Below are 24,247 nucleotides of genomic sequence, written 5' to 3' on the forward strand. Positions count from 1 at the left end.
GTGATTTAGTGCCGTGTGCATCCGTGGGGAGAAAGCATCACTTTAAGAACCACGTGGGGTTCCCTCCCTCCGCTGCTGATTCGTATAATTTATATGAAGGCTCTGAGCCCCCCACCGAGCCGGGATGACTCGTGATACACATAATTACAAACCCTTCTTCCAGCATCGTGTGCTACGTGAAGACATTTTGAAAAGAGCTATTTTGGTTATGTTGATGAAATGCATAATCTCTGGGGAGCCGGCCAGGTAGCCGTTAGCCTGTGGCTCGCAGTATCCACCCAACCAATGGGAGCTGTGAAAGGACATGGGTGGGCGGGGCCAACAATTTTGACTGACTTTGAACAGGGTGGAGACCAGCGTTTGGAGTAAGGTATGCTACAGCCTTCAGAAAAAGACTTTGAATCAGGCCCCTGCCTCCTCCACTGACTAATAAACTGTCCCGGGGACAGCTTGAGATGGCCAGGATATGAAGGAAGGGCCCTCCTCTCCTAGGATCATGTTCTGTTTGGGGAAGTTAGTCACCTATGGGAGGAAGTCTGTAATAATCCTTAAAAATTCCACAGTGTTTGTGAGTCTGGGGATACGGCTCAGGGGGCAGTTCTCACCCAGCATGCCTGATCTTCGGTGTCACATCAAGTCAGGCGTGGTGGCACATGCCTGTAATTCCAGCACTCGGGAAGTAAAAAGGAGAAGATCTAAAGTTCAAAGTTACCCTCGTCTACTTGAGACCCGTCTGGGCTACATGAGACTCTGACTCAAAAAAAACAGTGGGGGCAGAGGAGACGACTCAGTGGTTAAGAGCACCAGCTGTTACTCAGCTCTTCCGAGGTTCAATCCCAGCATCCACACAGTGACTTGGAGCCGGCTGTAATTCCAGTTCCAGGGAATCTGATGCCCTCTTCTGATATCCATGGGCACCCGGCAAACACATGGAACATATTCATGCATAAAAGCAAAACATCCTTGCATATAAGATAAAAAAATTAAATATTAATTAAAAATAAAACCTTTTTTGTATCCCAGGCTCATCTGAACATATTCTCCAGTTTTAGGATGGGGGGACGGGGTGTACGAAGAGCAGTGGCAAACAGAGAAAAAGATGACGCAGTGCAGGTTGGTCCATTCCCCTCACCAGCCCCCACTCCCTGCTGTGTCCAGGGGCAGCCTTGGCAGGTGTCTATGCCAGGACAGGCTATGGGGAACAGGTTCAATCCCATAGATGAGACAGGCACAGGAAGCAAATGTCATTTCTGCTCCTTGACCCTGAGGTTTGACCCTCCCTGCGCTTCAGGTCTGTTCAGGATAATGAGGTGACCTTGCTATGTAGGGAAGGGAAGCCCACAATTGTAACATACCCTCTCAACACCATCTTTAGGGCTCTCCGTGCCCACACTCTGACACTATCCTCACTAAACTTAAACACCCAGCCCCAGGAAGCATTGTCCGGCTTTCTGACCCCAACAGGGGCCTCGAACAATGGAATCCACCATGCCCTTCCATGTCTCAGGCTCATTCGCAGGAAGCAGGTATCTGTTTTCTTCTGTCCTCAGACACCATCAGCCCATGGCTGAGGCCATATCTGTCAGTGTCTTTCTGTGTCTCAGCTCACTGAGCGACTCTAGTGTCTACATTCTGGCTGTTCTGAATGACACCATTGCGATGTACCTGTGTGTAGCCTCTTATAGCTAAGTGCAGGGCTGGGGAGATGGCTTGGTCAGGAATGTGCTTGCTAAGCTACCATGAGGACCTGAGTCCAGATCCGTACCACCCAGGTAAAACCTGCCAAGCACTGCATTTCATCCTTGTAATCCCAGAGCTCGAGACTGGAGACGGGTAGATCCCTGGTGCTCTCTGGGCAGCCAGCCTAAACTAATCACCAAATTCCATGTCTTATTGAGAGATCTTGTCTCAAAAAAAATAAGGTGAGACTCCCCCAAGAAATGACAGGTTGACCTCTGGCTTCCATGTGTACACACACACATGCAGCACATACACACAGACAGTGCATCTGGGCACATGTGGGTTGTGACTGTCAGCTTGGACAGTGTAAAACCAGGTCAGGAATGGCTGAGAGGGTTGTTTAAAATTATGATGTAAGAGTGCGTAGGGCATGCCCCCGCCCACAGTAAGCGCTCACTGTGGAGACAAAATGGGGTTGATGCTGACATGGTGCTGATGTGGGACTGGGGCTGAGCTGGGGGGGGAGTGCTGAGCTGGAGGGGGACTGACTTGGGACAGGGAGTGAACTGAAAGGGGACTGACTCGGGGTTGGGGCTGACCTGGGGCAGGGGCTGACCGGGGCAGGAGCAGATATGGGCTCCATTGTGGACTGATGCTAATACAGGGCACGTACTGGGCTGGGATAGCCTGGCCTGGGTGGAGTTTGGCCACTGTAGCATCCACTACAGTAATAGATGAAACCATGCTGTAGGGATCAGTTTGTAACACAGTAAACAACAGCTCTCTTGAGTTCTCAGAGCCCTGTCCCGCCCCAACCCTGCGCCTGCGTACACTGCTGTGCTTTACCTGGTAAAGTCCTCTTCACTGAGCTAAGCTTGAGTTCACCTAAGAGATGCTGGCAAAATGCTGGCCCCTGTGCAGATGAGGAAGACATGAACTCAACGACACATGATGTCCTTAGAGCGAGAAGATGGCCTACTGGTGGCTGCTTTTCAATATGTAATATTCCTTAGGTTTTTTTTAATGCATAAAAATTAATTAAGATGGTTTCGCCCTCGCTTCACTCATCGTGGCCCTGCGTTTGGTTATCAATGATTTGCTTATTTGATGCTTCTGCGCTGTCGGCGCCTGCACCCTGGTACTGGTCCAGTAGCCGGAAATGTCGTTGCCTGTGAGCTGTTTTTAGCACAGCACTCACCCTGCCATGTTCACTGTGACAACGGACTCTATGGTGGCAACAGTGGGGATAGACAGTCTCATAGGACAGGAGGGCGGGCGCCATGTTCATACGGTAAGAATAACTACCGTGCGCTAAGATGAAACCTGAAGGTGAGAGAAGTGGCTGATACAGCTGTCGCTCCCAGGACTGTCACCAGCACAATCTCCAAAGTATTCAGTGGTGCTTCCTAAGTGCACAGCACCAAGCAGAGACTACTGGGCTGGGCTCCAGCCTCAGTAAACACATCTCTTAGAAAGACCCAGAGGTTATCTTCCCCAAAGCCCCTTCCCTCCCCATCCATGGAGGGTTACACTAGAGCCCTTCTGGCTTCACTGAGCTCAAGGCCAGAGATCCATTTCCATCAAGTGTGACCCGCCAGAGGCCACTGAGTTTGTCAGAGTGGTCAACTGCCTCGTTGCTTCCCCTGACTGATGAGGTCAGCCTGGCTTGGGTCAGACCTCAGACACAGAAAAAGCCCTTCACCTCTTCCCCGTCGGTTTTGAAAACAAATCCGCCAAAGCAGGTTAAGGGTCACACATCGTCTGCCCACCAATCTCCAGCCAGTCTCGGGAGAGGGCTAGTGAGAGTCACGGCTCCTCGGAAAAGTGGCAGAGACCTTGCAGGCTTACAGAGACTTACCACACGGAAAAGCTTTGTAGTTTTGGAGGTTGCAGGGGTACAGGCAGGGGACACAGGAAAGGCCAAAGGTCAGCATGGCTCTGTGGGCCACTGCTGAGGAATCCTCTCTCTCCCAGCTGGAGAAAGCTGATCTTTCTGTCTTACTCAGGCTTTGGGTGATAGGGTGAAGCACACTCCATCAACACGCATGCCCTTCCCCACATGGGAAGGGCAGTGACTACACAATGTTCATAGGGGCTCCACAGAAAGACCAGAACAGTGTTGGGCCATGTGCCCGAGAACCTGTGGCCCAACCAGGCTGAGGGCAGAAACTATCCCTGGAGGAAGCCGAGTCCCAGGCCTCCGGAAACCTGGTCCAGTGGCCCACATCAAGCCATCCATCCTCTTTCTAGGTGGTTGACACTCTGATTGTGACAGTATTTCCCAGCACTGGGGTACACACCAAAGCTTGGTGGGGTCCTGTCAAATATCACCCTGGGCTGACTTGATCACAGCACAGAGTCCACAGTGAATACTGGGGAGTCCTGGTTCTGACTGGTTGCCTGTGACAGGCCCATTCCTCCAAGTTCAGCATAAGCAGGAGAGCCAAGAATGTTAGAAAGCGCTGCGACCAGCTGGCGAGCAGCAGAAATAGAAACCCAGGCATGGGAGAGACCCATTGTTAATGCAGAAGGGGATTGGGTCACAGGGGTCTGTGCACCATCTGACAGGCCATCAGGAGAAGAAGTGCCAGAAGCCAGAGCTGTCTGTAGAGAGAAAGGGTGTCCCCAGGGCAGCCTGTCCATCTGCCTGAGTGAGCCAGGGAGACAGGCCACCATGCTGGGGCAAACTGGGCAGGAGGTCAGGCAGTGCCTGCCAAGGACCCTGCAGTCTGTAGTTGTCAGATGCGCGGAGCACATTCTCTCGGTCCTGTCTGAGGCTGGGATCCATCACAAGCTGGAGATGTCCAAGCCATTTCTCCAAGCCTGACCTGGAGTTCAGACCTGAGATCTCAGAGTTTGGCCCAGTGGTCATGGGAAGGGGAGGAGATGCCTTTGTGATCAGGTGGAGGCAGGACAGGTTCTCAGGAGCTGGTGCCTGGCCATTCCAGCCTGGTCCTACAAGACCAGCATCTGAGGCCAGAGTGGGCAGCAGTGTGGGGCAGAGGTTGCGGTGGGTAGGGGGTCTCCTGTTGAGGTTCAAGGGGCCAAGGCCAGGCTGCTTGTGAGAGAGAGTAGGAGGGGGTGGGAACGTGTACGTCCTTTAAAGAGGCTGCTTCTCCGCTCCCCCACATAATTGTCTCGAGTCAAATCTTCCAGATGCCTCGGTTTTTCAGGGAGCCGTGCCTTCAGATTCTTATGTGAAATCCAATCTTTGAGACCCGAGACTTGATTGATCTGAAATCAGCACAGCTGTAAGAAGAGAAGGCAAAGGCAGTGGTTTGTGGCAGCACCCGCCATGCCCACTGCATTGCTTCTGCACAGCTGGTGGGAGTGGCACCCTCCTTGTGAGACCCACTCACTCCAGAAGACGCGCAAGGTCTCTCCACACCTGCGCACAATGAAGCCGGCAGGTACTGCCTGATGGCCTTCTTGGTTACCCTGGCTCTTAGATTCTAGAAGAAATAAAGCCTGTCAGACTCCTCCCTGATATAAGGTCACAAGCCAGCCACTGAGATGCAGGCCATTGTCCCTCCCTGGTTTTGCGTGTGCCCTCATAAAAGCAAGGAACTGGACACCAACAGATGTGTCAGAGGTTGTCTCATGGACAGACTTAGAACCAGCAAGGTGAAGGGACATATGCCTGGTCGCCAGCAGGTGGCAGTAAAAGAACATCCTAGCCTTTGACCCCCATGGCCAGGAGCCAGGTTTGCTGGCTCCTGGGAAATTTGTCCTGGGGTCACCACACACGCATTCTCCTCAAGGAACACACAAAAGAAGACTTTAGTTATTCACAGGAGTCTGGCGTTGTCAACGTCAGAGTCAACGTCTGATCCTCCTTACTGAGCGCCAAGTCTCCTGATGTAAAAATATTGAAAAAACAACATTGTGTAGTCTGACGAGCACTCACGGCTATGCCCTTTGTGGTTCATCAGCTTTTCAGGTAACATCACTAGATATCTCTTCTCCCACTTTTGGACAAATGAATTCAAACAGTGGGAATAGATTGATGAAGGAGATGATGGTGATAATACATTGAAGATAGAGATGATGTGGTAATAGAATGATGATGGAGATGATGGTGTTGATGAGAAGGAAGACGGTGGTGGTGGTGGTACTGATGGAGATGTGGTGACAATACGGATGGGGATGATGAGGATGTGGGAAAAATAATGGTGATGGCAGTAGTGGTGATGCCAACAATGGTACTACTGGTAATGTGGATGGAGATAACCATGATGATGTCATTGATGAGGAAGATGGTGGCACAGGCATGGTGTAGCACTGATGGTGATGATGGTGTTGGTGAGGTTGATGAGGATGGTGGTGGTGGGGTGGATGGAAGTGGTGGTGATGATGGTGGTGGTGTGGAAGACAGTGACGCAGGCATGGTGGTGGCGCTGGTGGGATGGTGATGATGGTGGTGGTGATGTGGATGAAGATGGTGGTGGTGTGGAAGATGGTGACACAGGCAGTGTCAGCGGTGCTGATGGTGATGTGGATGTAGATGATGCTGAGTGTGGATGAGGCAGTGTGAGAGTGAGCATGATGTGGAGGAGGAGGAGAAAAAAGAGAAGGAGAAGGAGGGGAGGAGGCTGCGAGCACTGTCTCTTGATCACTCTCTTTGCTTATAGACATCTTTGCTTTAATCCTCTTGACGGCTTTGTTCAGCAGCTATCTCGAGTCCCTCTTCGTGAATGAAGAGACGAAGAATTAGGAAGTTAGACTTGCCCGAGAGTCACTAATAAGAGACAGAGGGAGGGCTTTAACCAGAGATGTTTGATCCCGAACTCAGGCTTGGTGCTGTTGATCATCACACCTGTGTGTGCTTTGAACCCCTCCGAATTCCTCTGCCCTTAAAGTCCGCTGAGCTAGCTGGTGGCTTCAGAATGTTGCTGGTCTGTGGACACTGTTGAAAATGAGACCTGCCATTCTTTACCAAGTCTATTTCACACTCACTGCCGTCTCCTCTCTAAATACCACGCTGCAAAAGCATGTGGCAAGCCACTCTCTCTGTGTGTAGAGATGTGGTGGTTTTTGTGTTTTGGTTTGGTTTGGTTTTTTGGGGTTTTGTTTTGTTTTGTTTTGTTGTTTTTCAGAAATCTGGGAGCTCGGGATGTCTTGGGATCTCGAGGCTCCAGAAGGGATTGCTAGAGGGAGGAGAGCTGCTGGGGAAGTGCATTTTTTTTCTTGGCCATGGTTAAGTGGGCCTGCTTATCTTCTTTTTGCCTGTAAATTTTCCACCCAGTGTTAGAAGCAACATGTCTCCTGGGAAAACATCTCCCCATTCCCCACAGCTTTAGGACAGTGGTGGCTCTGTACCTTTCAGGCTTTTCTCTAGGACATTCCTCGACGCTGTGGCATCCTTTAAAGTCACCCCCAGCTCCGCCCTGCTGAGGCAGGTTGCTGGGTGAGTGGGGTGGCTGGGGACACACATTAGCTTTTCCTTGAGTCTTGCAAAGATGGAGAGGAATACAAAAGGATGTTCTCCATCCCCACTACAGCAGTATGGACTAAGTGTGTGGATGAGGGGGTAGTGAGGAAGGTAGACCATAAAGCAAAGATGCCCATGAAGTCACTGCTGAGACACAGATCTCCCTAAGGAGGCAGGGTTCTGTCACCTCCATACCTGAGTCAAGCCATCTGCTGTGAGGAGAAGCTATGCGTTCATGCTTGTACTGCTGATACTGGCCTTGCCGGTTTATCTGAAATGAACCAGCAGGTAAACTGGGGAGAGAGAACTCGATGGGAAATCAGAATTTGGTGTCAAACAAGAGTGTCCTTCCTGTTGGTCTACAGAAGGAGGCTGGGGTAACACAGGGACACACACACACAGACATACACACACACACACACACACACACACGGTAGAAACAGACTTGGTTACCTCATGATCACACTGGGATTGTCTGAGTGATGGTGGCTGCCACAGCACCAAAGATGATGTCCGAACCTCACCCTTCCCTACTGACCATTGCCACACCCTTCACCCATGACCTCGGGTGCAGTCATCAGGTGCATGGCAGAGTGGACTCTCTCATTTGACCCATAGACTGTAGAGAGGGTGGGTTCCCCTTCTCACACTACTGTATTCACCCCATGATGTTAAAACCCATCAGCTCCCACCACTGCCAGGTGCATCCGTCACAACCATGCTGGGCTCTGACAGGAGATACAGCAGCCACGCTTCACTCAGTACTCACCCAGGCCCCGGAGGCAACGTTCTGTCTGTTTTTAACAAGCGGCAAACTGAGGCAAAGAATAAGTTTGCCCAAGACCACTGACAGAAATCAGTAGAGCCAGAATTTGAACTGGGATGGAGCTGAATCCAATCCACTGTGCTTGGGGCACCCTGCTGCTCGAGTGTCAAACTGAGCATGTCCCATAAGCCCCTGAGTCTCTCAACATGAACCACAGGCATCGCCTATGTTGGCAGCATCTCGATCTTCTCAGTTGCCTGGAGTCCTGTGTCTCCTTCTCTGCTCACATTCTGCATATAATCTGCCTCCAGAGCACACTGCCTGTACCCCACCCCAAAAATACCCCAGTCACACGAGGCCATCGCCATCCCTCAGTGGCATCACCTCCGTGACTCCTGTGCCACTCTCCTGCTTCGGCCCTAACTCCTGCTGTAGGCACCATTCCACAGCAAGACTGGATGTTCCTAGAAACGTGACAGACTGCACCTTCCACTCACCCCTCCAGTGGTCTCTCATCATCAGGACAAAAGCCAGAATCCTGCGGGTCTTCCTTGGCCCCACAGCTTGTGGCCTTCTGAGCACTGTCCCCGTCTCCTGCCACACTGTCCTTGCTCGCTCCACCCAGCCACACTGGCCACCTTGCTAGTCCTTGAGTGTGACAGCTGAGTTCCCTAGGCTCAAAGCTTACTCAGCCCTCTGAGGTTTCTTAGACGTTTTCTCCTGAAACACTGTCCCCCTGTCACCCAGGTGGCTGTCTCTTCTCTTGGTCTAGGTCTTGGCCGTAGTGTCATCTTATGTAAGAATCTGTCACTGATACCTTTGTCTAAGCTCATGTCTACTGGACATCACCACCTGCCACGGGAGCCACGGGAACATGCACAGGACAGACAGAGAGTGCCCAGGGTGCCCGGGGCAAGTGTCCACCAGTGGGAATGTGACACAAGTTGACAAGTGTTCCAGAAGGAAGCACCTTAGCAATCCTGGAAGAATTGTTTCATGAGCCATGATCCACACCTACAAATATGCTCGGTCCCCCGGGACACCAGAACCAGTCACCTGCTTGCTGCAGGAAGCCCAGCCACACCTCCCTGAGCTGGTGTCTGTTCTGACCAGGCTGCCGTCCTTTACTTCATTGGGTGACTGCAGCCACCTTTGTTCTTACCCTTCCTGGCCCAGGGCACAGAAAGGTCTAAAACAAAACCTGGAACAGAACTGTCAAAGAAAGGAAGCAGAGAAGACAACCAGGCACAGTGGCTCATGCCTGTAATCTCAGGACTCAGCAAGTACGGTCTGGGAAGATTATGATTCTGAGGCCAGTCTGAACTGTATAGCAAGGCTTTTTCAGAAAACAGGCAAAGGTGCTGGGGAGATGGATGGATTTGTTCTTAAAGTGCTTGCCAGGCAAGTGTGAGGATCTGAGTTCAAGTCCCAGCTCTGACGTGCAGCATGATAGAAGGATGCATGGCTACTATTGATTGCCTAAGAAGTGGGACAGCCTCATCCTGTGTGTCTCCAGACAGACAGACAGACAGACACTACCTGTGGGAGGATATACCCAGCATTGGGGAGCCAGAGTAGAAACTGTGTTTGCAGAGTTTGGCTTTAATGCTTTTTTTTTTCCAAGTAGTTTTAAATTTTTTATTTTTAAAAGAAGCTCCTGAAAACTAAAAGCAGAAGGAGTCCTGTGTGGCCAGCGAGTCCAGGACCTTGACGCACAGAGGCAATTATTCTGAGTGAATCTAGACATGATCATCCAATTGTGTGCCCACGTACACGCTAAGATTGAAGGAAAAGCGGTGTCGTGAGCACAAATACATGAGCTCGAACCCCAGAACCCACACAAGCGGCCAGGTATTGTGGAGTGCGCTTGTACTTCCAGGGCTGGCAAGTCAGATATGGTGACTCCCTGGGGTGCCGCCAGACCAGTTGAGAAACATTGTCTCAAAATAACAAGAGTTAAAAAGGAGGGTGGTGCCTGAGGAATGACACTAGGGGCAGCCCTGGGGCGTCCCACTGGCTAGGGAGGGCAGGGAGCATTAACTGTCTCCCAGTGGAAGAATGACACTCCCCTAAAGTTAGTCAGGCCTCTGTGTTCCCAGCGGGTCAGGCATGTACTTGCCCATACAACCATACACTGTCAGCAATAAAGCCCGCCCAACCACCCACTAGAAATTAAAAGAGCCTGGCCATATTAATTTGGTGCAACCTGAAGGGCATCTCTGAGACCAACTAATCCCTTCTTCCCCACCAGGCAAATTTTATAAGAACATATCCATGGCTTTCATTAGTACTCATGACTTTGAGGGTTTTCCCGTGATTTATGAAACGCCAAGTAATTGTGAACAGCATGCACAATGGCCATAGTGTCTCACCGAGAACTCCGTTTCTTCCCGTGCCTGTCCCATGCTGGGAGTTCTGCTGCAGGAACTTTCCTGAAAATAATAACTGAAGGCTCGATTTCACTGCACATGGGAAACACTTCAAAAATCGATGAAGAGTGGAGGCGGGGCAGGCCCCAAGTTTGTGCTAGTCGTTTGATGAGAGCAGTTTTAGCAGCCGCTTGCAAACTTTCTTCTTTGGTAATTTCACACGTCTGTGATGACTGTCGGACATTTTCACACACACACGCACATGCACACGCACACGCACGCACACACACCATTTCTCTCCCACCAAATACCTTCTCCACAAGTCTCCATCCTCTTTGCTGTCTTTTGGTTTAGTTGGCAGGTTAGTTGGATGGCTGGGTTTTTGTAGAGTTGTTTGAGTGAGTGTGGATGGGGGTAGTCACTGGAAAATGACCAGTCCTTCCCCAGCAACCATTAAGTGCTAATAGCTGTAAAGCCTTCCCTGACCCCTCAGGGAGGGGTGTGGTGGAGTAAGTTTCTCTGCATCATGCTAAAATGTTGAAGCTCCATCTTGTGCAGGTAACTGCTCACAGCAAGCTTCCCCGCCCTCCGGCTCTTTCAATCCTTCAGCCTCCTCTTCCAGAGTGCTCCCCGAGCCCTGAAGTGGGTCATACAGATGTGTACTTAGGGCTCAGCACTCATCACCCAGCAAGGAGCTCTTCAATGAGACGCTGCAGCAAGCTCACACACCACAGAGCTGCCCTTTCACAATCACTTACCGGAACAATTAAAATGAAGCTCTGCCTAGGAACAAAGACAAAATCGTGCTGATTTTTAAACAGGGGGCTTCAACAGGCAACCGCCTGAATGTCCAGGGCCCACATCTGCAGGGCTGGCCGGAGTGAGCGAATGCTAGTACTTGAGTCTCTGGTGGAGAGTGCAGTAGCCCTGTGAGCTGCAGAGCTGGCTCAGTCCTCCCATCTGGGTCCAGCAGGGAGGGAGACAGCTCTGCTTCCTTTCTGCTTATAGGTCTGTGCCTCTGGCCAGACTAGCTTGACTAGGCTAGGGGTGTAGCTCATTGTAGAGCACTTGCCCACCACACCCAAGGCCTTGGGTTCGATCCCTAACAGCACAAATAAGCAAGCAAGGTAATGTGACCACTAAACAGGACCTGGGAACTCTGCCCTAAGTCCCAGTTGCACATGAAATCTTTGGCCTCAGTGCATCTGAGTATATCTGCAGCATGAGCTAGATGGCAGCCAGAAAGCTCAGCATTCTGGAATGTTCTAATGGTCTTTTGAGGACTTCTGAAGGGCTAGAGATTCCTGGACAGGCTGGGCCACTGAGCTGGTATCAGAGCAGATGACCAGGCTGCTGCACCCTAATGTGGACGCATTAGGTGGGAAGACATGATTCTGCAAAGAGGTATGAGCCCAGAGACTGCGAGGAGATTGGAGAGTGGCTGCTGGAACTGTCCTTGTCCACCTGGGCGGTAAGCAAGAGTGGAGAGCCCACAGCGTATGTGGTTTCATCTTCTCCTATGGGTTCCCAGTGGTCTCAAGGCTCAGCTCCAGTGAGCTGGGGTGACATGCCATGTTTCCACCCTCCCTCCCCTCTCCTTCCACTTCTGCCTTCCCTGTCTTTGTTCTCCATGCAGTAATGGTTCTCAGAGACCCCAGCAACTGTCTGGCTTCGTCAAGCCTCAGGCTGTGTAGCTCTTCTCTCCCCACCCCTCCACAGCCTGCCCATTCCCCATCTTCTGGATCACAGGATAGCTAGCTGTTCTGCAAAAAGCTTTTCTTAGAGCCTCGGCAGCCATGTTTCCCAAAGAAGGATGACCTGGCTGCCTCTCTGCCCACCTGCCCCTGGGCTGTGACTCCTGGTTTAATTTGCTCATCTAGTAATTATGAGGCACCTGCTGTATGCACCATCCAGGACCAAACATGCTACTCCTGGGGACAGGTTGCCCTACTGGATTCCCAGGGTGTGTGGAGCATCATTAATGTTTGCCGACAATGAGGCAGGAAAGGAGAAATGGAAGCGGGGTATCTGGGCAAAGCAGAAGCCCAAGAAAACCTGATTCTCTGTCAGCTGTGGGATCAAGTTCAAGCTCCAAGAGCAGCAGGGTTTTATGTGCACATGGCTCGGGCCACAGGAAGCTGCAAATGCGTTTAGGCACAGCCATGTTCTTACCTCTGAGCTTCGGTGAGAGTCCGGTTTTAAAGGAAAATTGCCTTTCTTTGCCAGCTAGTCTTGCTGGCTGCAGTCACAGCCAAGAGTAAATCCACTGTCTCCATCCTAACGTGTGAGCTGAGGAATGGGGGAGGCACAGCCGTCATGACTCAGAGCCCTTCACTCGAAGAAGAAGCTGGAGCCGCTGCAGGCCATGCAGACTCCCAGCGGGAACAAAAATGAGAAATTGCAACCTGTTCTCCTGGGGAAATCGCCAGGTTTAATACAGTACAAAGAGAAAGCACAGAAGCACTTCACCAGAGACCCCTGTCCTGCTGAACAGGCTTGATCCTAAGGATTATCTGAGCATCTTTTGAAATACCAGGGCAGGGACCAGGGGGCCGTGAGTGACCACTGGCCACAAAACATCCGACCCCTTCAGAGGTGGGTGCCCAGAGGAGAGAGGCCACGGTGCAGGCATGGAGGCTTGTATGTATTCATGTGTTTGGATGTGTTTGTATGAATCTTTGTACTGTTTGTGTTTGAGTATGCATGTTTGTATATGTGTGTGGTTTTTGTGTGTATGCTGTGTGGTGTGTGTGCAGATAACATTTATGCATCTATATGTAGTGTGTCTGTGTCCATAACTGGCCATGGATAAGAGCAACGGAGCCAATTTGTTCTTCATGTTCTCTGAGCTACTCTTGCCTGCCCTGTGTTCCACACGCACATCCCCACAGACCCTTTTGTCACTGATAGCCACTATCCAGATTTATAATTGTGAAGTTTCTCTTTGTGGAATGGCAAGTGCCCCTGTGCTGTCTCCTTAGGGCCTGGCACACCGTGTAGTTTTGTCCCTAAACTGAGAGCCTTCTCTGAGTGTTCTTCTTTTCCTCGCCTTCCCTCCCTCTTCTCTCCCCCCCCTCCACCCCACATCTGGAATCCAGATGTGATTCTGCCCCATTGCCTCCTCACTTGAATATACTGAGAATAAACCCAGGTGTCTGCAACCGGAAGCCACATGGTGACTTTATCCAGCTTCAAGTTCACTTGAATACGGCAAATACTCTATAAGGGGGATTTGGGGGCCTCCCTCCTTCCATCTTTTCTGAGGACAGAGCGGCCCCACTACTGTCCCCAGGTGAACACAGCCTCCGGTGCCGTACATTATTTTAATGCAGACATCACTTTAAACTAACCTTTTGCCATCTGTTCTGTCCTCTAACAACAAACGCAAAGGAGCCCGAGCAATTCTCCCTGGCATCCTCAGCAGGGAGCTGGTGTGAGGGCTGCCGGAGCTTCCTACTCCCTACCCAGCATTCACAGCTGCAATGTTTTCCTCATTTTCCAGACACAAATCACAGGAAAGTGCTCTCCCCTGGCCTGCCAGGTTCCTTTATACAGTATTTCTTCTCCACAAGGTAAACTATGAGAGAATCCGAGCGTTCCAAGGTCTGTGCAGAGAGCCCCCTGGACTCCAAGCTCGACAGCCCACTGCTGCTGTGTTTCAGAAGGTGCTTTTGAGTGGCCCAGCAGACGATCAAAGCACAATGAGTTTCCTTTAAAAAAAAATTAACTCTGTGGTGGTTTCTTTCTTTCAGCACAACTATAATTAATGCCCTGTAGGCAGAAGGGAGTGGCAGTAACTGTATATGACACCGAAGTGTCTGTTCTAGGGCTACTAGAGACACTCACCAGTCACTCTCAGAAGAGAACTGTCCCTGGCTCTATGTGTCCCTTTCATCCATTGCCACTCAGCCAGTATCACTTGAGACCTGACTGTGACCCCAAAGTCCAAGCCCAGAGCCAAAGCTTCCAACATACCATCACCCAGAGGTACCTGGTCCTCTAGGGCAGGGGCCTGTCCCAGTGCCATGAGCTTCCTCCTTATGTCCCTTACCCTTCAAGCACCAAGAACTCAGACACAGGAACAGGGCAGGCTCTGCTATCTCTTTGCTAGACTCTCCATGTCCCTGGTTATTAAATCCCATTTTCTGCAAAAATGGAGAAGGGCAACATTTCAGAGACTATCCATCTCACCCGGGCAGCATATGTGGGCAACTCAGAGTCCATAGTAGACTTTTTCTGCTATGCTCAGACCAGGAGGGCACATACTTTGACATCCATCAACACCTGAAAAGAGAGATGGCTCTGACTAAGGGGGGAAAAGGCTGGGATGTCTACCACCCAACCCCTACCTTGTCATGGAAGCATAAGCATTGGGGGCCTAGAACTGAACCCCCACAGTCTATGTCCCACACATACATATGCATGGCAGTCTTGCCTGCTTCTCCAGAGCCAGCACAAGCTGGCCTTCATAGTGCCTATGTGGTCAAAACTTTGCCTTCTTACAACAGGTGACTTCTGCCTCTTGTTATGATGTCAGAGAGCCATTCTGTAGCCGGGGTGACTAGGGTGATGGTGGCTTCACTCTCGTGTAACCAGCTGTGGCTCAACTGTGGTAAATGTTGGCTTATGAAATGCAGTCACAGATGGAGACAGTGGTGCACGCCTTTAACCCCAGCCCTCAGGAGACAGACATAGACAGAACTCTTTCAACTAGGGACTAGCCTGGTCTACATAGTGAGTTCCAGGATAGCCTAGGCTCCATAGTGAGACTGTCAAAAGAAAGAAGAGAAGGAAAGAAGTAGGGAAGGAAGGAAGGAAGGAAGGAAGGAAGGAAGGAAGGAAGGAAGGAAAGGTTCTCCCTTTGACATGCTAGCATAGAAATTACATGGGTTCCTCACTAAATCAATTTTAAACTGCTGAAAGGTGGAGCATTAGTCTTCCCCAGAGTTGAGTGCCCCAAATGCCATCCAGTCCCAAATGATCCAGCCCCTCCAAATAACAAACAAACAAGCAAACACACAAGCAAAAACACACACACACACGCACCATTACACAGACTCGGGTTGTGTGTACATATTTAGTCATGTGAATGTCTTTCTGTTTCTGTGTATGTCTGTCTAAGTCACTGTGAAAAGACACCATGGCCAAGGCAAGTCTTATGAGAAAAAGCGTTTAACTGGGGGCTTACTTGCAGTGTCAGAGATTTAGTCCTTTATCATCATGGTAGGGAGCATGGCAGCATGCAGGCAGACATGGTGCTGGAGAAGGAGGTGAGAGTCCTACATCTTGATCCAAAGGCAGAAGGAGACTGTGTCCCACACTGGGCATAGCTTGAGCATAGGAGTCATCCAAGCCCAACGCTTCAATGACACACTTCCTCCAACAAGGCCACACCTCCTAATAGTGCCACTGCCTATGGGCCAAGTGTTCAAACCCATGATTCTATGGGGGTGGGGGACAAACCTACTCAAACCACCACAGCTGCCAAGTTCTATGGCCTGCTGAGACTGAGAACCTCACCCCCTGTTCAGTTGTGTTTGTATCACCTTTCTGCTGTATCACCCTTCTGTTGTATCACCTTTCTATTGTATCACCCTTCTGTTGTATCACCCTTCTGCTGTATCACCTCTCTGCTGTGGATGGTTCCTTTCTCTCCTTAAGCTTTTCTTTACATCCTTTTCACAAGTTGGGAGCTTAGCTGGGTAGCTGCCCAGAGGTCACAACTCCCTTTTTCCCATTTAGGATCAGGCTTTTCTTTAAACTTTTTATCTCCTTGAGCACTGGAACTTCTGTCTTCTACCTTACACTTCCTGGTGCTCTTTTTTCTCTTTAAACTGTACATTTTGAATTTTTTCTTTGCTCTGCTTGCTCCTTTTCATTGTAGATCTACGTAAGAGAGACCACTAATAACAATAGTGGTCAGCACTAGGCTGTCATAAAATCTCTTCTGTCGAGGCCGTGAATCCAAAACTCTTCAATTTAACCTCTTGCTAATTTGAAAGCCCATGAATTTGAAAGAGAAAAGAAAAGGAGTAACAATGTAATTATATTTTAATTAAATTTTATTATTTATCTTCTTTATATACCTGACCAAAGCTTCTCCTCCCTCCTCTCCTCTCAACCCCTCCCTCCTCTCCTCCCAACCCCTCCCTCCTCTCCTCCCAACCCCTCCCTCTCACCTCCCAACCCCTCCCTCCTCTCCTCCCAACCCCTCCCTCTCACCTCCCAACCCCTCCCTCCTCTCCTCCCAACCCCTCCCTCCTCTCCTCCCAACCCCACCCTCCTCTCCTCCCAACCCCTCCCTCTCACCTCCCAACCCCTCCCTCCTCTCCTCCCAACCCCTCCCTCTCACCTCCCAACCCCTCCCTCTCACCTCCCAACCCCTCCCTCTCACCTCCTTTCCCTCCATCCATCCCTCTGCCCCTTTTCCTCAAAAAAGGGGAAGCGTCCCATGGATATCAACCAGCCTTGGAGTATCAAGTTGCAGTAAAATTAGGCACATCATCTTCTATTGAGGCTAGACAAGGCAGTCCAATTAAGGAAAGGGACCCAAAGGCAGGCAACAGAGTCAGAGACAGCCCCTCCTCCTGCTTTAGGAGTCCTAATTAAACTTTTAAAATCCACTTATCCTTAAAATTGGGGAAAGAAAGCTGAATTTTTTAGGAATTGGGGGTTTTCTGGGTCCACCTTGCAGTTCGGTGTACAAATAAAACTGGAAAGAAAATCTGTTCTCTGACTTCTCTCACACCTCCATTGGGACTCCTGTCTTGTTTCATGCAAAGAAGTGCCCCCCCCACCCCACCCAGCAGATCCTGCGTGTTGTAAGAATGGGGACTTCCCTCTGCCACTGTATCTCTTGCTGGCCTGGCTTACTATGCCATCATAGCTTGACATGAACTTGAAATATTGAGGGCTGGGGATGTAGTTCAGTTTTGGAGTGTTTGGCTAGGGTGCATGAAGCCGCGGGTTCCCAGGACTGTGTAAACTGGACTTAATGGTGCCTGCCTGTCATCCCAGGACCTGGTAGATAAAGGAGGATCAGGAATTCAAAGTCGTTCTCGGTTACATAACAGGTGGGAAGCTAACCTAAGCTACTGAACCCCTGCCTCTAAATAAATAAATACATAAATAAATAAATAAATAAATAAATAAATAAAATATCTTAAACTATTGTGCCTTGTACCTCCCTGTCACCTGGGCATGAGACTGGTGGTACCCAGTAACTCCCTGTCCACCAACTGCCCTTCTGTTACGAGTGGTTGCTGTCTGAGCCTGTTGTAGCCCTGATTCTTGGCATCTTCCAAGGGTTGAAGAACTAAATGTAAAGATCAGTGTGGTGAGGAGTTTTATTTTGAAGAGAAAATGGAAGGTAGCCGTGTTCAAGCGTGAGCCATCGTCCTCGAGAGGAAGAGAAGTTGGTTGTAGAGATGGGGTGTGCTTTTCTGCTCTGATAAGCTTTAGACTGACATATGGAAACAGGCCTTTTTGTGCAGGCCTGGGTATTTTAATCATATGCATGCCTAGTCATGCATAGGCATTGGATGGTAAATGGGGATTTTCGTCTAAAAGATCACTCTAGGACACAGGTTGTCCTACTGTACACACACCTAAAACCTGTTCAGACTGGATTGGCTCTTTCCCTAGGATGTGTTTGAACACAGAAGGGAAGTGAATTCCCTAGGGCTGTATGACTGGTTGCTTTGTTAAAGGGACAAGTGTGCTTCAGTGTGAGAGAGATGGTGCAGAGCTGTCCTAGCAGTGATCCACGGTGCTCTGAGACTGTGGGCAAGCGTGAGCCCTCCTGGTCAGGATGAATGTGTCAGCCACCAGCTGCAGCTCACATCTCCATTCTTGTGCCTTTCAGATCAGGTCGGACAAAGACAATGACATCCCCATCCGCTACAGCATCACGGGTGTGGGCGCCGACCAGCCCCCCATGGAGGTCTTCAACATCGACTCTATGTCTGGCCGGATGTATGTCACTCGGCCCATGGACCGGGAGGAAAGAGCCTCTTACCATGTAAGTATCCATATATGGAACAGAGCAAGCAGTAGCAGTGAAAGTGTCCACCCTTTCACACTGGCAGCTTGCCAGCAGCAAGGCTCACTTTAGGGCCCTCCCACAGGAGGAGGACCCTGGCATCCACCAGCAGGCTGGTCAAAATGTGGTTGCTAAGCTCCAGCTCAGAGCTTGCAGGCCAGAGTGGACTTAACTCAGCATTGCCAGTCCCTTCCCAGATTAGATCTTCTGCCTTTTATTCATATGCTATCTCTGGGAGCCTCTAAGGCATGATCCTTTCAGGAAGGAGGAGGAGTTGGGTCTGCTCCAGTGCCTGTGAGGACCAGGCCCTCACTTTACCTCTCTGAGCCTCAGACAAGTTGCTGAACCCACCCTGGACTCAGGCCTCTCAACATGAAGAGATCTCAGCTGTGCACAGTTATAAAGATCACAGTCCTGCCAAGTGAAGAGCACAAAGGTGGGCGTGTTCGGGGTGTTGTGTGTACCTGTGGCTGAGCGCCAAGATGCTGGATGCCCGGTGCATTGACAATCACCTGAGAACAAAGGCAGAACTCTCAGCGTCTGCCCCATACTGTCCTGTTAATTGCTGTGACATCTTGCTTCAGCTCTGTGCTGATTGCAAGCTGACCCTGGTACTTCTCTGTCTGATGGCCATTTGTTCAGGATTGATCATCTATCTCCTCCCTCCAAAGGAGGCCCCATGTGCACAAGGAATTGTCAGGTTGTCCACACTATGTCCTCAGGCAAGGACAGAGCTTGTCCCTGAGGCCACTCACTGCCCATTTATGTAAAGGGGGGATTACAGGACGTTAAATCTGTCACTGGCCCTGTTAGAGGCTCTCCAGCTGTCCCTTTTAACAGAAACTTCAAGAAAAAGCATGATCCATCCAGACACCCCCTTTTCTACAGACCTCATTTCTCATCCATGTGGTCATCCACTCACCTTCCTGTCCACACATCTCCCACCAATCCATGTATATCCATCCAGCTGCATATCTAACCACCCACTCATATACTGTCTGTCCATCTACCATCTTCCCACCCAGTCAATTTATTCATGCTCCTGCCCATCTATCTACCTACCCTCCTGCCCAGCTGTTTACCTACCCTCCTGCCCAGCTGTTTACCTACCCACCTGCCCAGCTGTTTACCTACCCTCCTGCCCAGCTGTTTACCTACCCACCTGCCCAGCTGTTAACCTACCCACCTGCCCAGCTGTTTACCTACCCTCCTGCCCAGCTGTTTACCTACCCACCTGCCCAGCTGTTTACCTACCCACCTGCCCAGCTGTTTACCTACCCTCCTGCCCAGCTGTTTACCTACCCACCTGCCCAGCTGTTTACCTACCCTCCTGCCCAGCTGTTTACCTACCCTCCTGCCCAGCTGGTTACCTACCCTACTGCCCAGCTGTTTACCTACCCACATGCCTAGCTGTTTATTTACCCTCCTGCCCAGCTGTTTACCTACCTACCCACCTGCCCAGCTGTTTACCTACCCTCCTGCCCAGCTGGTTACCTACCCTACTGCCCAGCTGTTTACCTACCCACATGCCTAGCTGTTTATTTACCCTCCTGCCCAGCTGTTTACCTACCTACCCACCTGCCCAGCTGTTTACCTATCCACCTGCCCAGCTGTTTACCTATCCACCTGCCCAGCTGTTTACCTACCCACATTCCACCATCTACCCATCCATCATCTGCCCACTTGCCCATTCTAACCACACATCCATCCTTCCACACCAGGTTTGCTTCTTGAGCATTCAGTATGTGCTGGGCCCTGTGTTGGATGCTGGGAAAACAGAAATGACTGGTGTAAGCATGGCCCAAGTTTTGGGGAACACACGCAGCTCTAAGCTGGGGAACAACTGAATCCTTTATGGCCCCACAACCCTGAGAAAATTGGGTCCCCAGATTTTCAGAGCTAGACACAGGCAGTTGATGCCAACCTTCTGGGCATCCTCACTCTACTTCTCCCGTGGTGGTAGAGGCCAAGGTTGGACAGAGGAAGTGAGGAAGCACATTGTCTTGTTAGCCTGGGTGGGGAGATTCCCTCAGGAGCAGAGTTGGAAAGTCATTGTGTCCTTTTTGAGCAGGAAGATGATTTTATTCGCAGACTGAACAACTGGAGGACACAGAGATGGAGCTGGTCTTGGTGCCGGGCTTCACTTGGGGGCTGGCAGGCTGTTTGAGGCTGAAGCTTGGGTCAGGTGGAGAGACTCGAACAGGTGGTAGTAAGCACTCAGCTTAGCTGCTGGCTGCTGTGAGGAAGCACTGTGAGTCCCCGAGGCTCACTCTGTGAATTGCAGGTAACACTTGACAGATAGTCGTGTGTGCTCTTCTTTCTCACACTCACCCTGACAAGGACCACTCTGGTAGGCCACACCCTATCCTCTCCCTGCCACCTCCTCCTCGACCCCTGACCCCACCCCCACCCCCACCCCCACTCCCCCCCAGTCCTCCTGCCTGCCTCATGCACACACCACTTCTAGAATATATTCTTTAGAGACATCTATTCCCAAGTCTAGAGGGGAGCTCAACCAGGTGTGGGATTAAAGGTTGGGAGAAAGACAACAGGCATAGCCTATCCACTCCCCCTGCCTCTTTCCCTGGCGGCAGATCACCCGGAGTCAGCCTTGTATCAGAGCACTTCGCTTCCTCATGCCCACAGGAGGAAGCCGCTCACTGATTAAACTCACTTCTTCCAAGATTAGACAGACTCATTTTTAATTATCATGGTCTATAAAAGAAAGTCCCCGGCCTGAGGAGTTTCTACATTCTGCTTCGTCCCCTCCCTGAGGCCTTGACTTGAGGCCCTATCAAGCCCTCTGATTTCCCACTGGAATATTCTATCTGCCCTGTGCTTCAGGGCATCCCCAAAATTGCTTTCATGCTTCTGGGATGTAGCAGCTGTTGGCAGGGTATCCCAGGCAGGAAACCAGCTGTAGCTTCAGCGTTGCAGCCTGCCCTCTTCTGCATCTTCCTTCATCTTCCCACGGGAGGAGTCAGCAGGCTCAAAGTCTTCAGGCTTATTACCTTCAGCCTGTGGCAATCGGTGCACAGCCCACTCTGCTGCCCCCTGCCCCCCGCCCCTGCTTGTCCTGTGAACAGCACAGGCATAGAGTTTTACTCCTGGTGTTAAGTGGAGGGTAGCCTCAGTTCCAGAAGGCATCAAGAATTTCAAAGTAATGAGACCAAAAATCATGCAAATTAACTAGCACATGGTGAGCAAAGAGTTCCTGTGAGTGCCAGGTCCTCTGTCCACCTGTGACAATGTACTAGGATGACATCACTTCTGCAGAAACCAGTCATGAAAACCCACGGGGCTCACCCCTCGCTGTTGCCCAAGAGGGAGCTCCCACCACAGCTACATCAGCCACCTAGGGGAGGGAAGACAGGGCCCTCCGTGCTCATCCACAGCCACTCAGGATCAAGAGCAGTCTGGAGGGAGCCAGCAGGGCCTCTTGTGCTTGTCCCCCTCTCTATAACAAAGCTCAGAACTGCAGACATAGCTGAAGCAGGGGCAAAAAACCTTCCAGAGGGTGAAAAGGCAGCTGAGCCCAAAGAGACTGCAGCAGGTCCCCAGGGGTCCTGACCAGCTCGGTCCTCCCTCTGCCCCTCCTAGACACCCAGCTCTGAAGCCTCACACACCCTCCGCCTGTGTGCACCCCCTGAAGATCTCTCCACAGGCCCTCCCCTCAGTCAACCTCTCAGAAGCAGGCACCAGGAGTCACAGCAGCCTAGCTGCAGTCACCTGGAGAAAATGTAAAGTCTTGTCTGCAGAGCACCTGTCCAGCCCAGATATGTGAAGGTGTCAGACCGAGGGGCCCTGGGTGACCTTGGCATCACATTCAGAGGATGCCATCCTGTTTCTGCCAACATGACCCCATCTGCACAGAGGGGAGAGCCAAGGCTCACAGAAGTTTCTGGGTCCCACCTGAGCCCTGACCAGGTTGCTCCTGCTTCTTTCCCCAGGGAGCAGGGAGCTATTAGGCTACCCCAGAGTTGTGACCATCCACATCAGAGAAAAGTGTCCGTCCCCCCTACCCCCGGCCGAATGTGGCTGCCAGCTCTGACATGTGTGTCTGTTGCTCTGCAGCTCCGAGCCCACGCGGTGGATATGAACGGTAACAAGGTGGAGAATCCTATTGACCTGTACATCTACGTCATTGACATGAACGACAACCGTCCCGAGTTCATCAACCAGGTCTACAACGGCTCTGTGGATGAGGGCTCCAAGCCAGGTGAGGCTTCCTGGGGACCCCACGCACTCCACGGGACATGGGTCTGGGACTGTAACGTACAGCACTGCTGCCCAGTCTCACACACTTCGAGGTACAGAGAGTCTGCAGAGAGCAGGCACTGTAGCAACAGAGAATAGGCTTATGGAGCTCAAACCTCAGATGCAGGAGGAGAAGAGAGAACTGCCAGAGACAATGGACCCTAGACAAGGGAGCAAAGCTTTTAACCAGACGAGAATTGATGTGTATAAAATCTAGGGTTTTTTTTTTCTTCCCAACCACTTAATTCCCAGCAGGAATGACTCTGAGACTAATTATTTATTAATAAATGCCTAGGCTGTAAGTGTTGGCTTGTTCTCCGACTTGCTCTTAACTTGGTATCCCTTTTATTCCAACCTGGGTTCAGCTAGCCGCTGGATTACATATGTCCCCTCATCGTTCCTGGGACGAATCTGTCTCACCTCTCATTCTCTCCCAGAATCCTCTCTGTCCATGCTGGACATCCCACCTTCTAATCCTGCCTCAGTTCATTAGCCATAAGCCTTTTTATTGATGGGTGATGGTTATAAGAGAGTCTCTCTGCAGATATGAATATTTTAAGGAAGACTAGGTGTTGAGGACAGAAAGACAGTGGATGAGTGAACAGACTCCTGAGAGGAGTGGAGGTATTTTAAGGCAATTATGAGAAGTTGCACATGTGTAAGTGTATCTGTGTCAGTGCACATGTGAGAGTGAACATGTGTGAGTGCATGTGTGTCAGTGCACATGTGTCAGTGTACATATGAGAGTACACATGTGTCAGTGCACATGTGTCAGTGCCCATATGTGAGTGCTCATGTGAGAGTGCACCTGTGTGAGTGCACATGTATCAATGCACATGTGAGAGTGAACATGTGTGAGTGCACATGTGTCAGTGCACATGTAAGCGTGTGCATGTGGAGGTCAGAGGTTAACCTTGAGCATTGCTCATCCACCCTGTTTCTTGAGACAGGGCCTTACTAGTCCAGAACTCTCTGCATAGACTAGACTGGCAGGTCAGCGAGCCCTAGGGCTTCGTCTGTCTACGCTTCTCCAGCTCTGGGTTTGTAAGCATGTGCCATTGTGCCTGGCTTTTTTACATGGCTTCTGTAAGTCGAACATAGGTCCTCATATTTGCCAAGTAATCATGTTACCAACTGAGCTACTGCCCCTTGAAGTAGTAAATTGTTTAGCATTGCTTGTCCACCACAGGACTGGCCGTTTGGGGTGAGGCCCAGGATCCATAATGAGTTGCTCTAATTGTTTGTATCCTGGGTCAGGCACCAAGTATTAGGCCTAGAGTGGGAGATTTTGCTTTGGCCCTTGGTCTTGTCTTTGTCTCTATGGTAACATTAGACTAGGGCTGAAGTGTAGGAGAGGGGAACATGTGTTGGAAGAGAACATGGGAAAGGAAGACACTGTGCCAACTAGAATTAGGAAACCAGGCCAGAGACCAAGGCCCACCAAACATGCAAACCCCTCTCCCAGCCCAGGAGGTAAGCCCCTGTGTCAGAGCCTCTGTTCCCCTGAGAACTGACCCAAGAGCCTGTCTTCCCACAGACCCATAGGTCATATGGCTTTACCATGTGCCAGGGCCCTCACTACAAGTCAGATATCACCATCCCTGCATTCCACAGTCCTGACAAGCAAATGGACCAGTCACCATTTAGCAGTGAGGAGACACTGTGGACCCAGGCCAGCTGTTTATGGGGATCACAACACAGGT

The 24,247-nt window shown here is 50.8% G+C and overlaps 1 protein-coding gene across 5 annotated transcripts in view; it reads left to right on the forward strand.

Annotated features, from left to right (window-relative positions):
- Cdh4 (cadherin 4) overlaps window positions 1-24,247 on the forward strand; it is a 456,955-nt gene that overhangs the window by 382,436 nt on the left and 50,272 nt on the right. For 4 of the 5 annotated variants that reach the window (XM_030247044.1, NM_009867.3, XM_030247045.1 and 1 more), the window contains 2 exons: window positions 18,111-18,266; window positions 22,362-22,506. In XM_030247044.1, the coding sequence (XP_030102904.1) occupies window positions 18,111-18,266; window positions 22,362-22,506 (301 nt within the window). Of the gene's footprint in view, window positions 1-18,110; window positions 18,267-22,361; window positions 22,847-24,247 lie in introns of those variants that run through there. The other variant, NM_001316723.1, reaches the window with a different exon arrangement.

The sequence above is a fragment of the Mus musculus genome, chromosome 2 (assembly GCF_000001635.26).
Source record: "Mus musculus strain C57BL/6J chromosome 2, GRCm38.p6 C57BL/6J".
Taxonomy (NCBI): domain Eukaryota; kingdom Metazoa; phylum Chordata; class Mammalia; order Rodentia; family Muridae; genus Mus; species Mus musculus.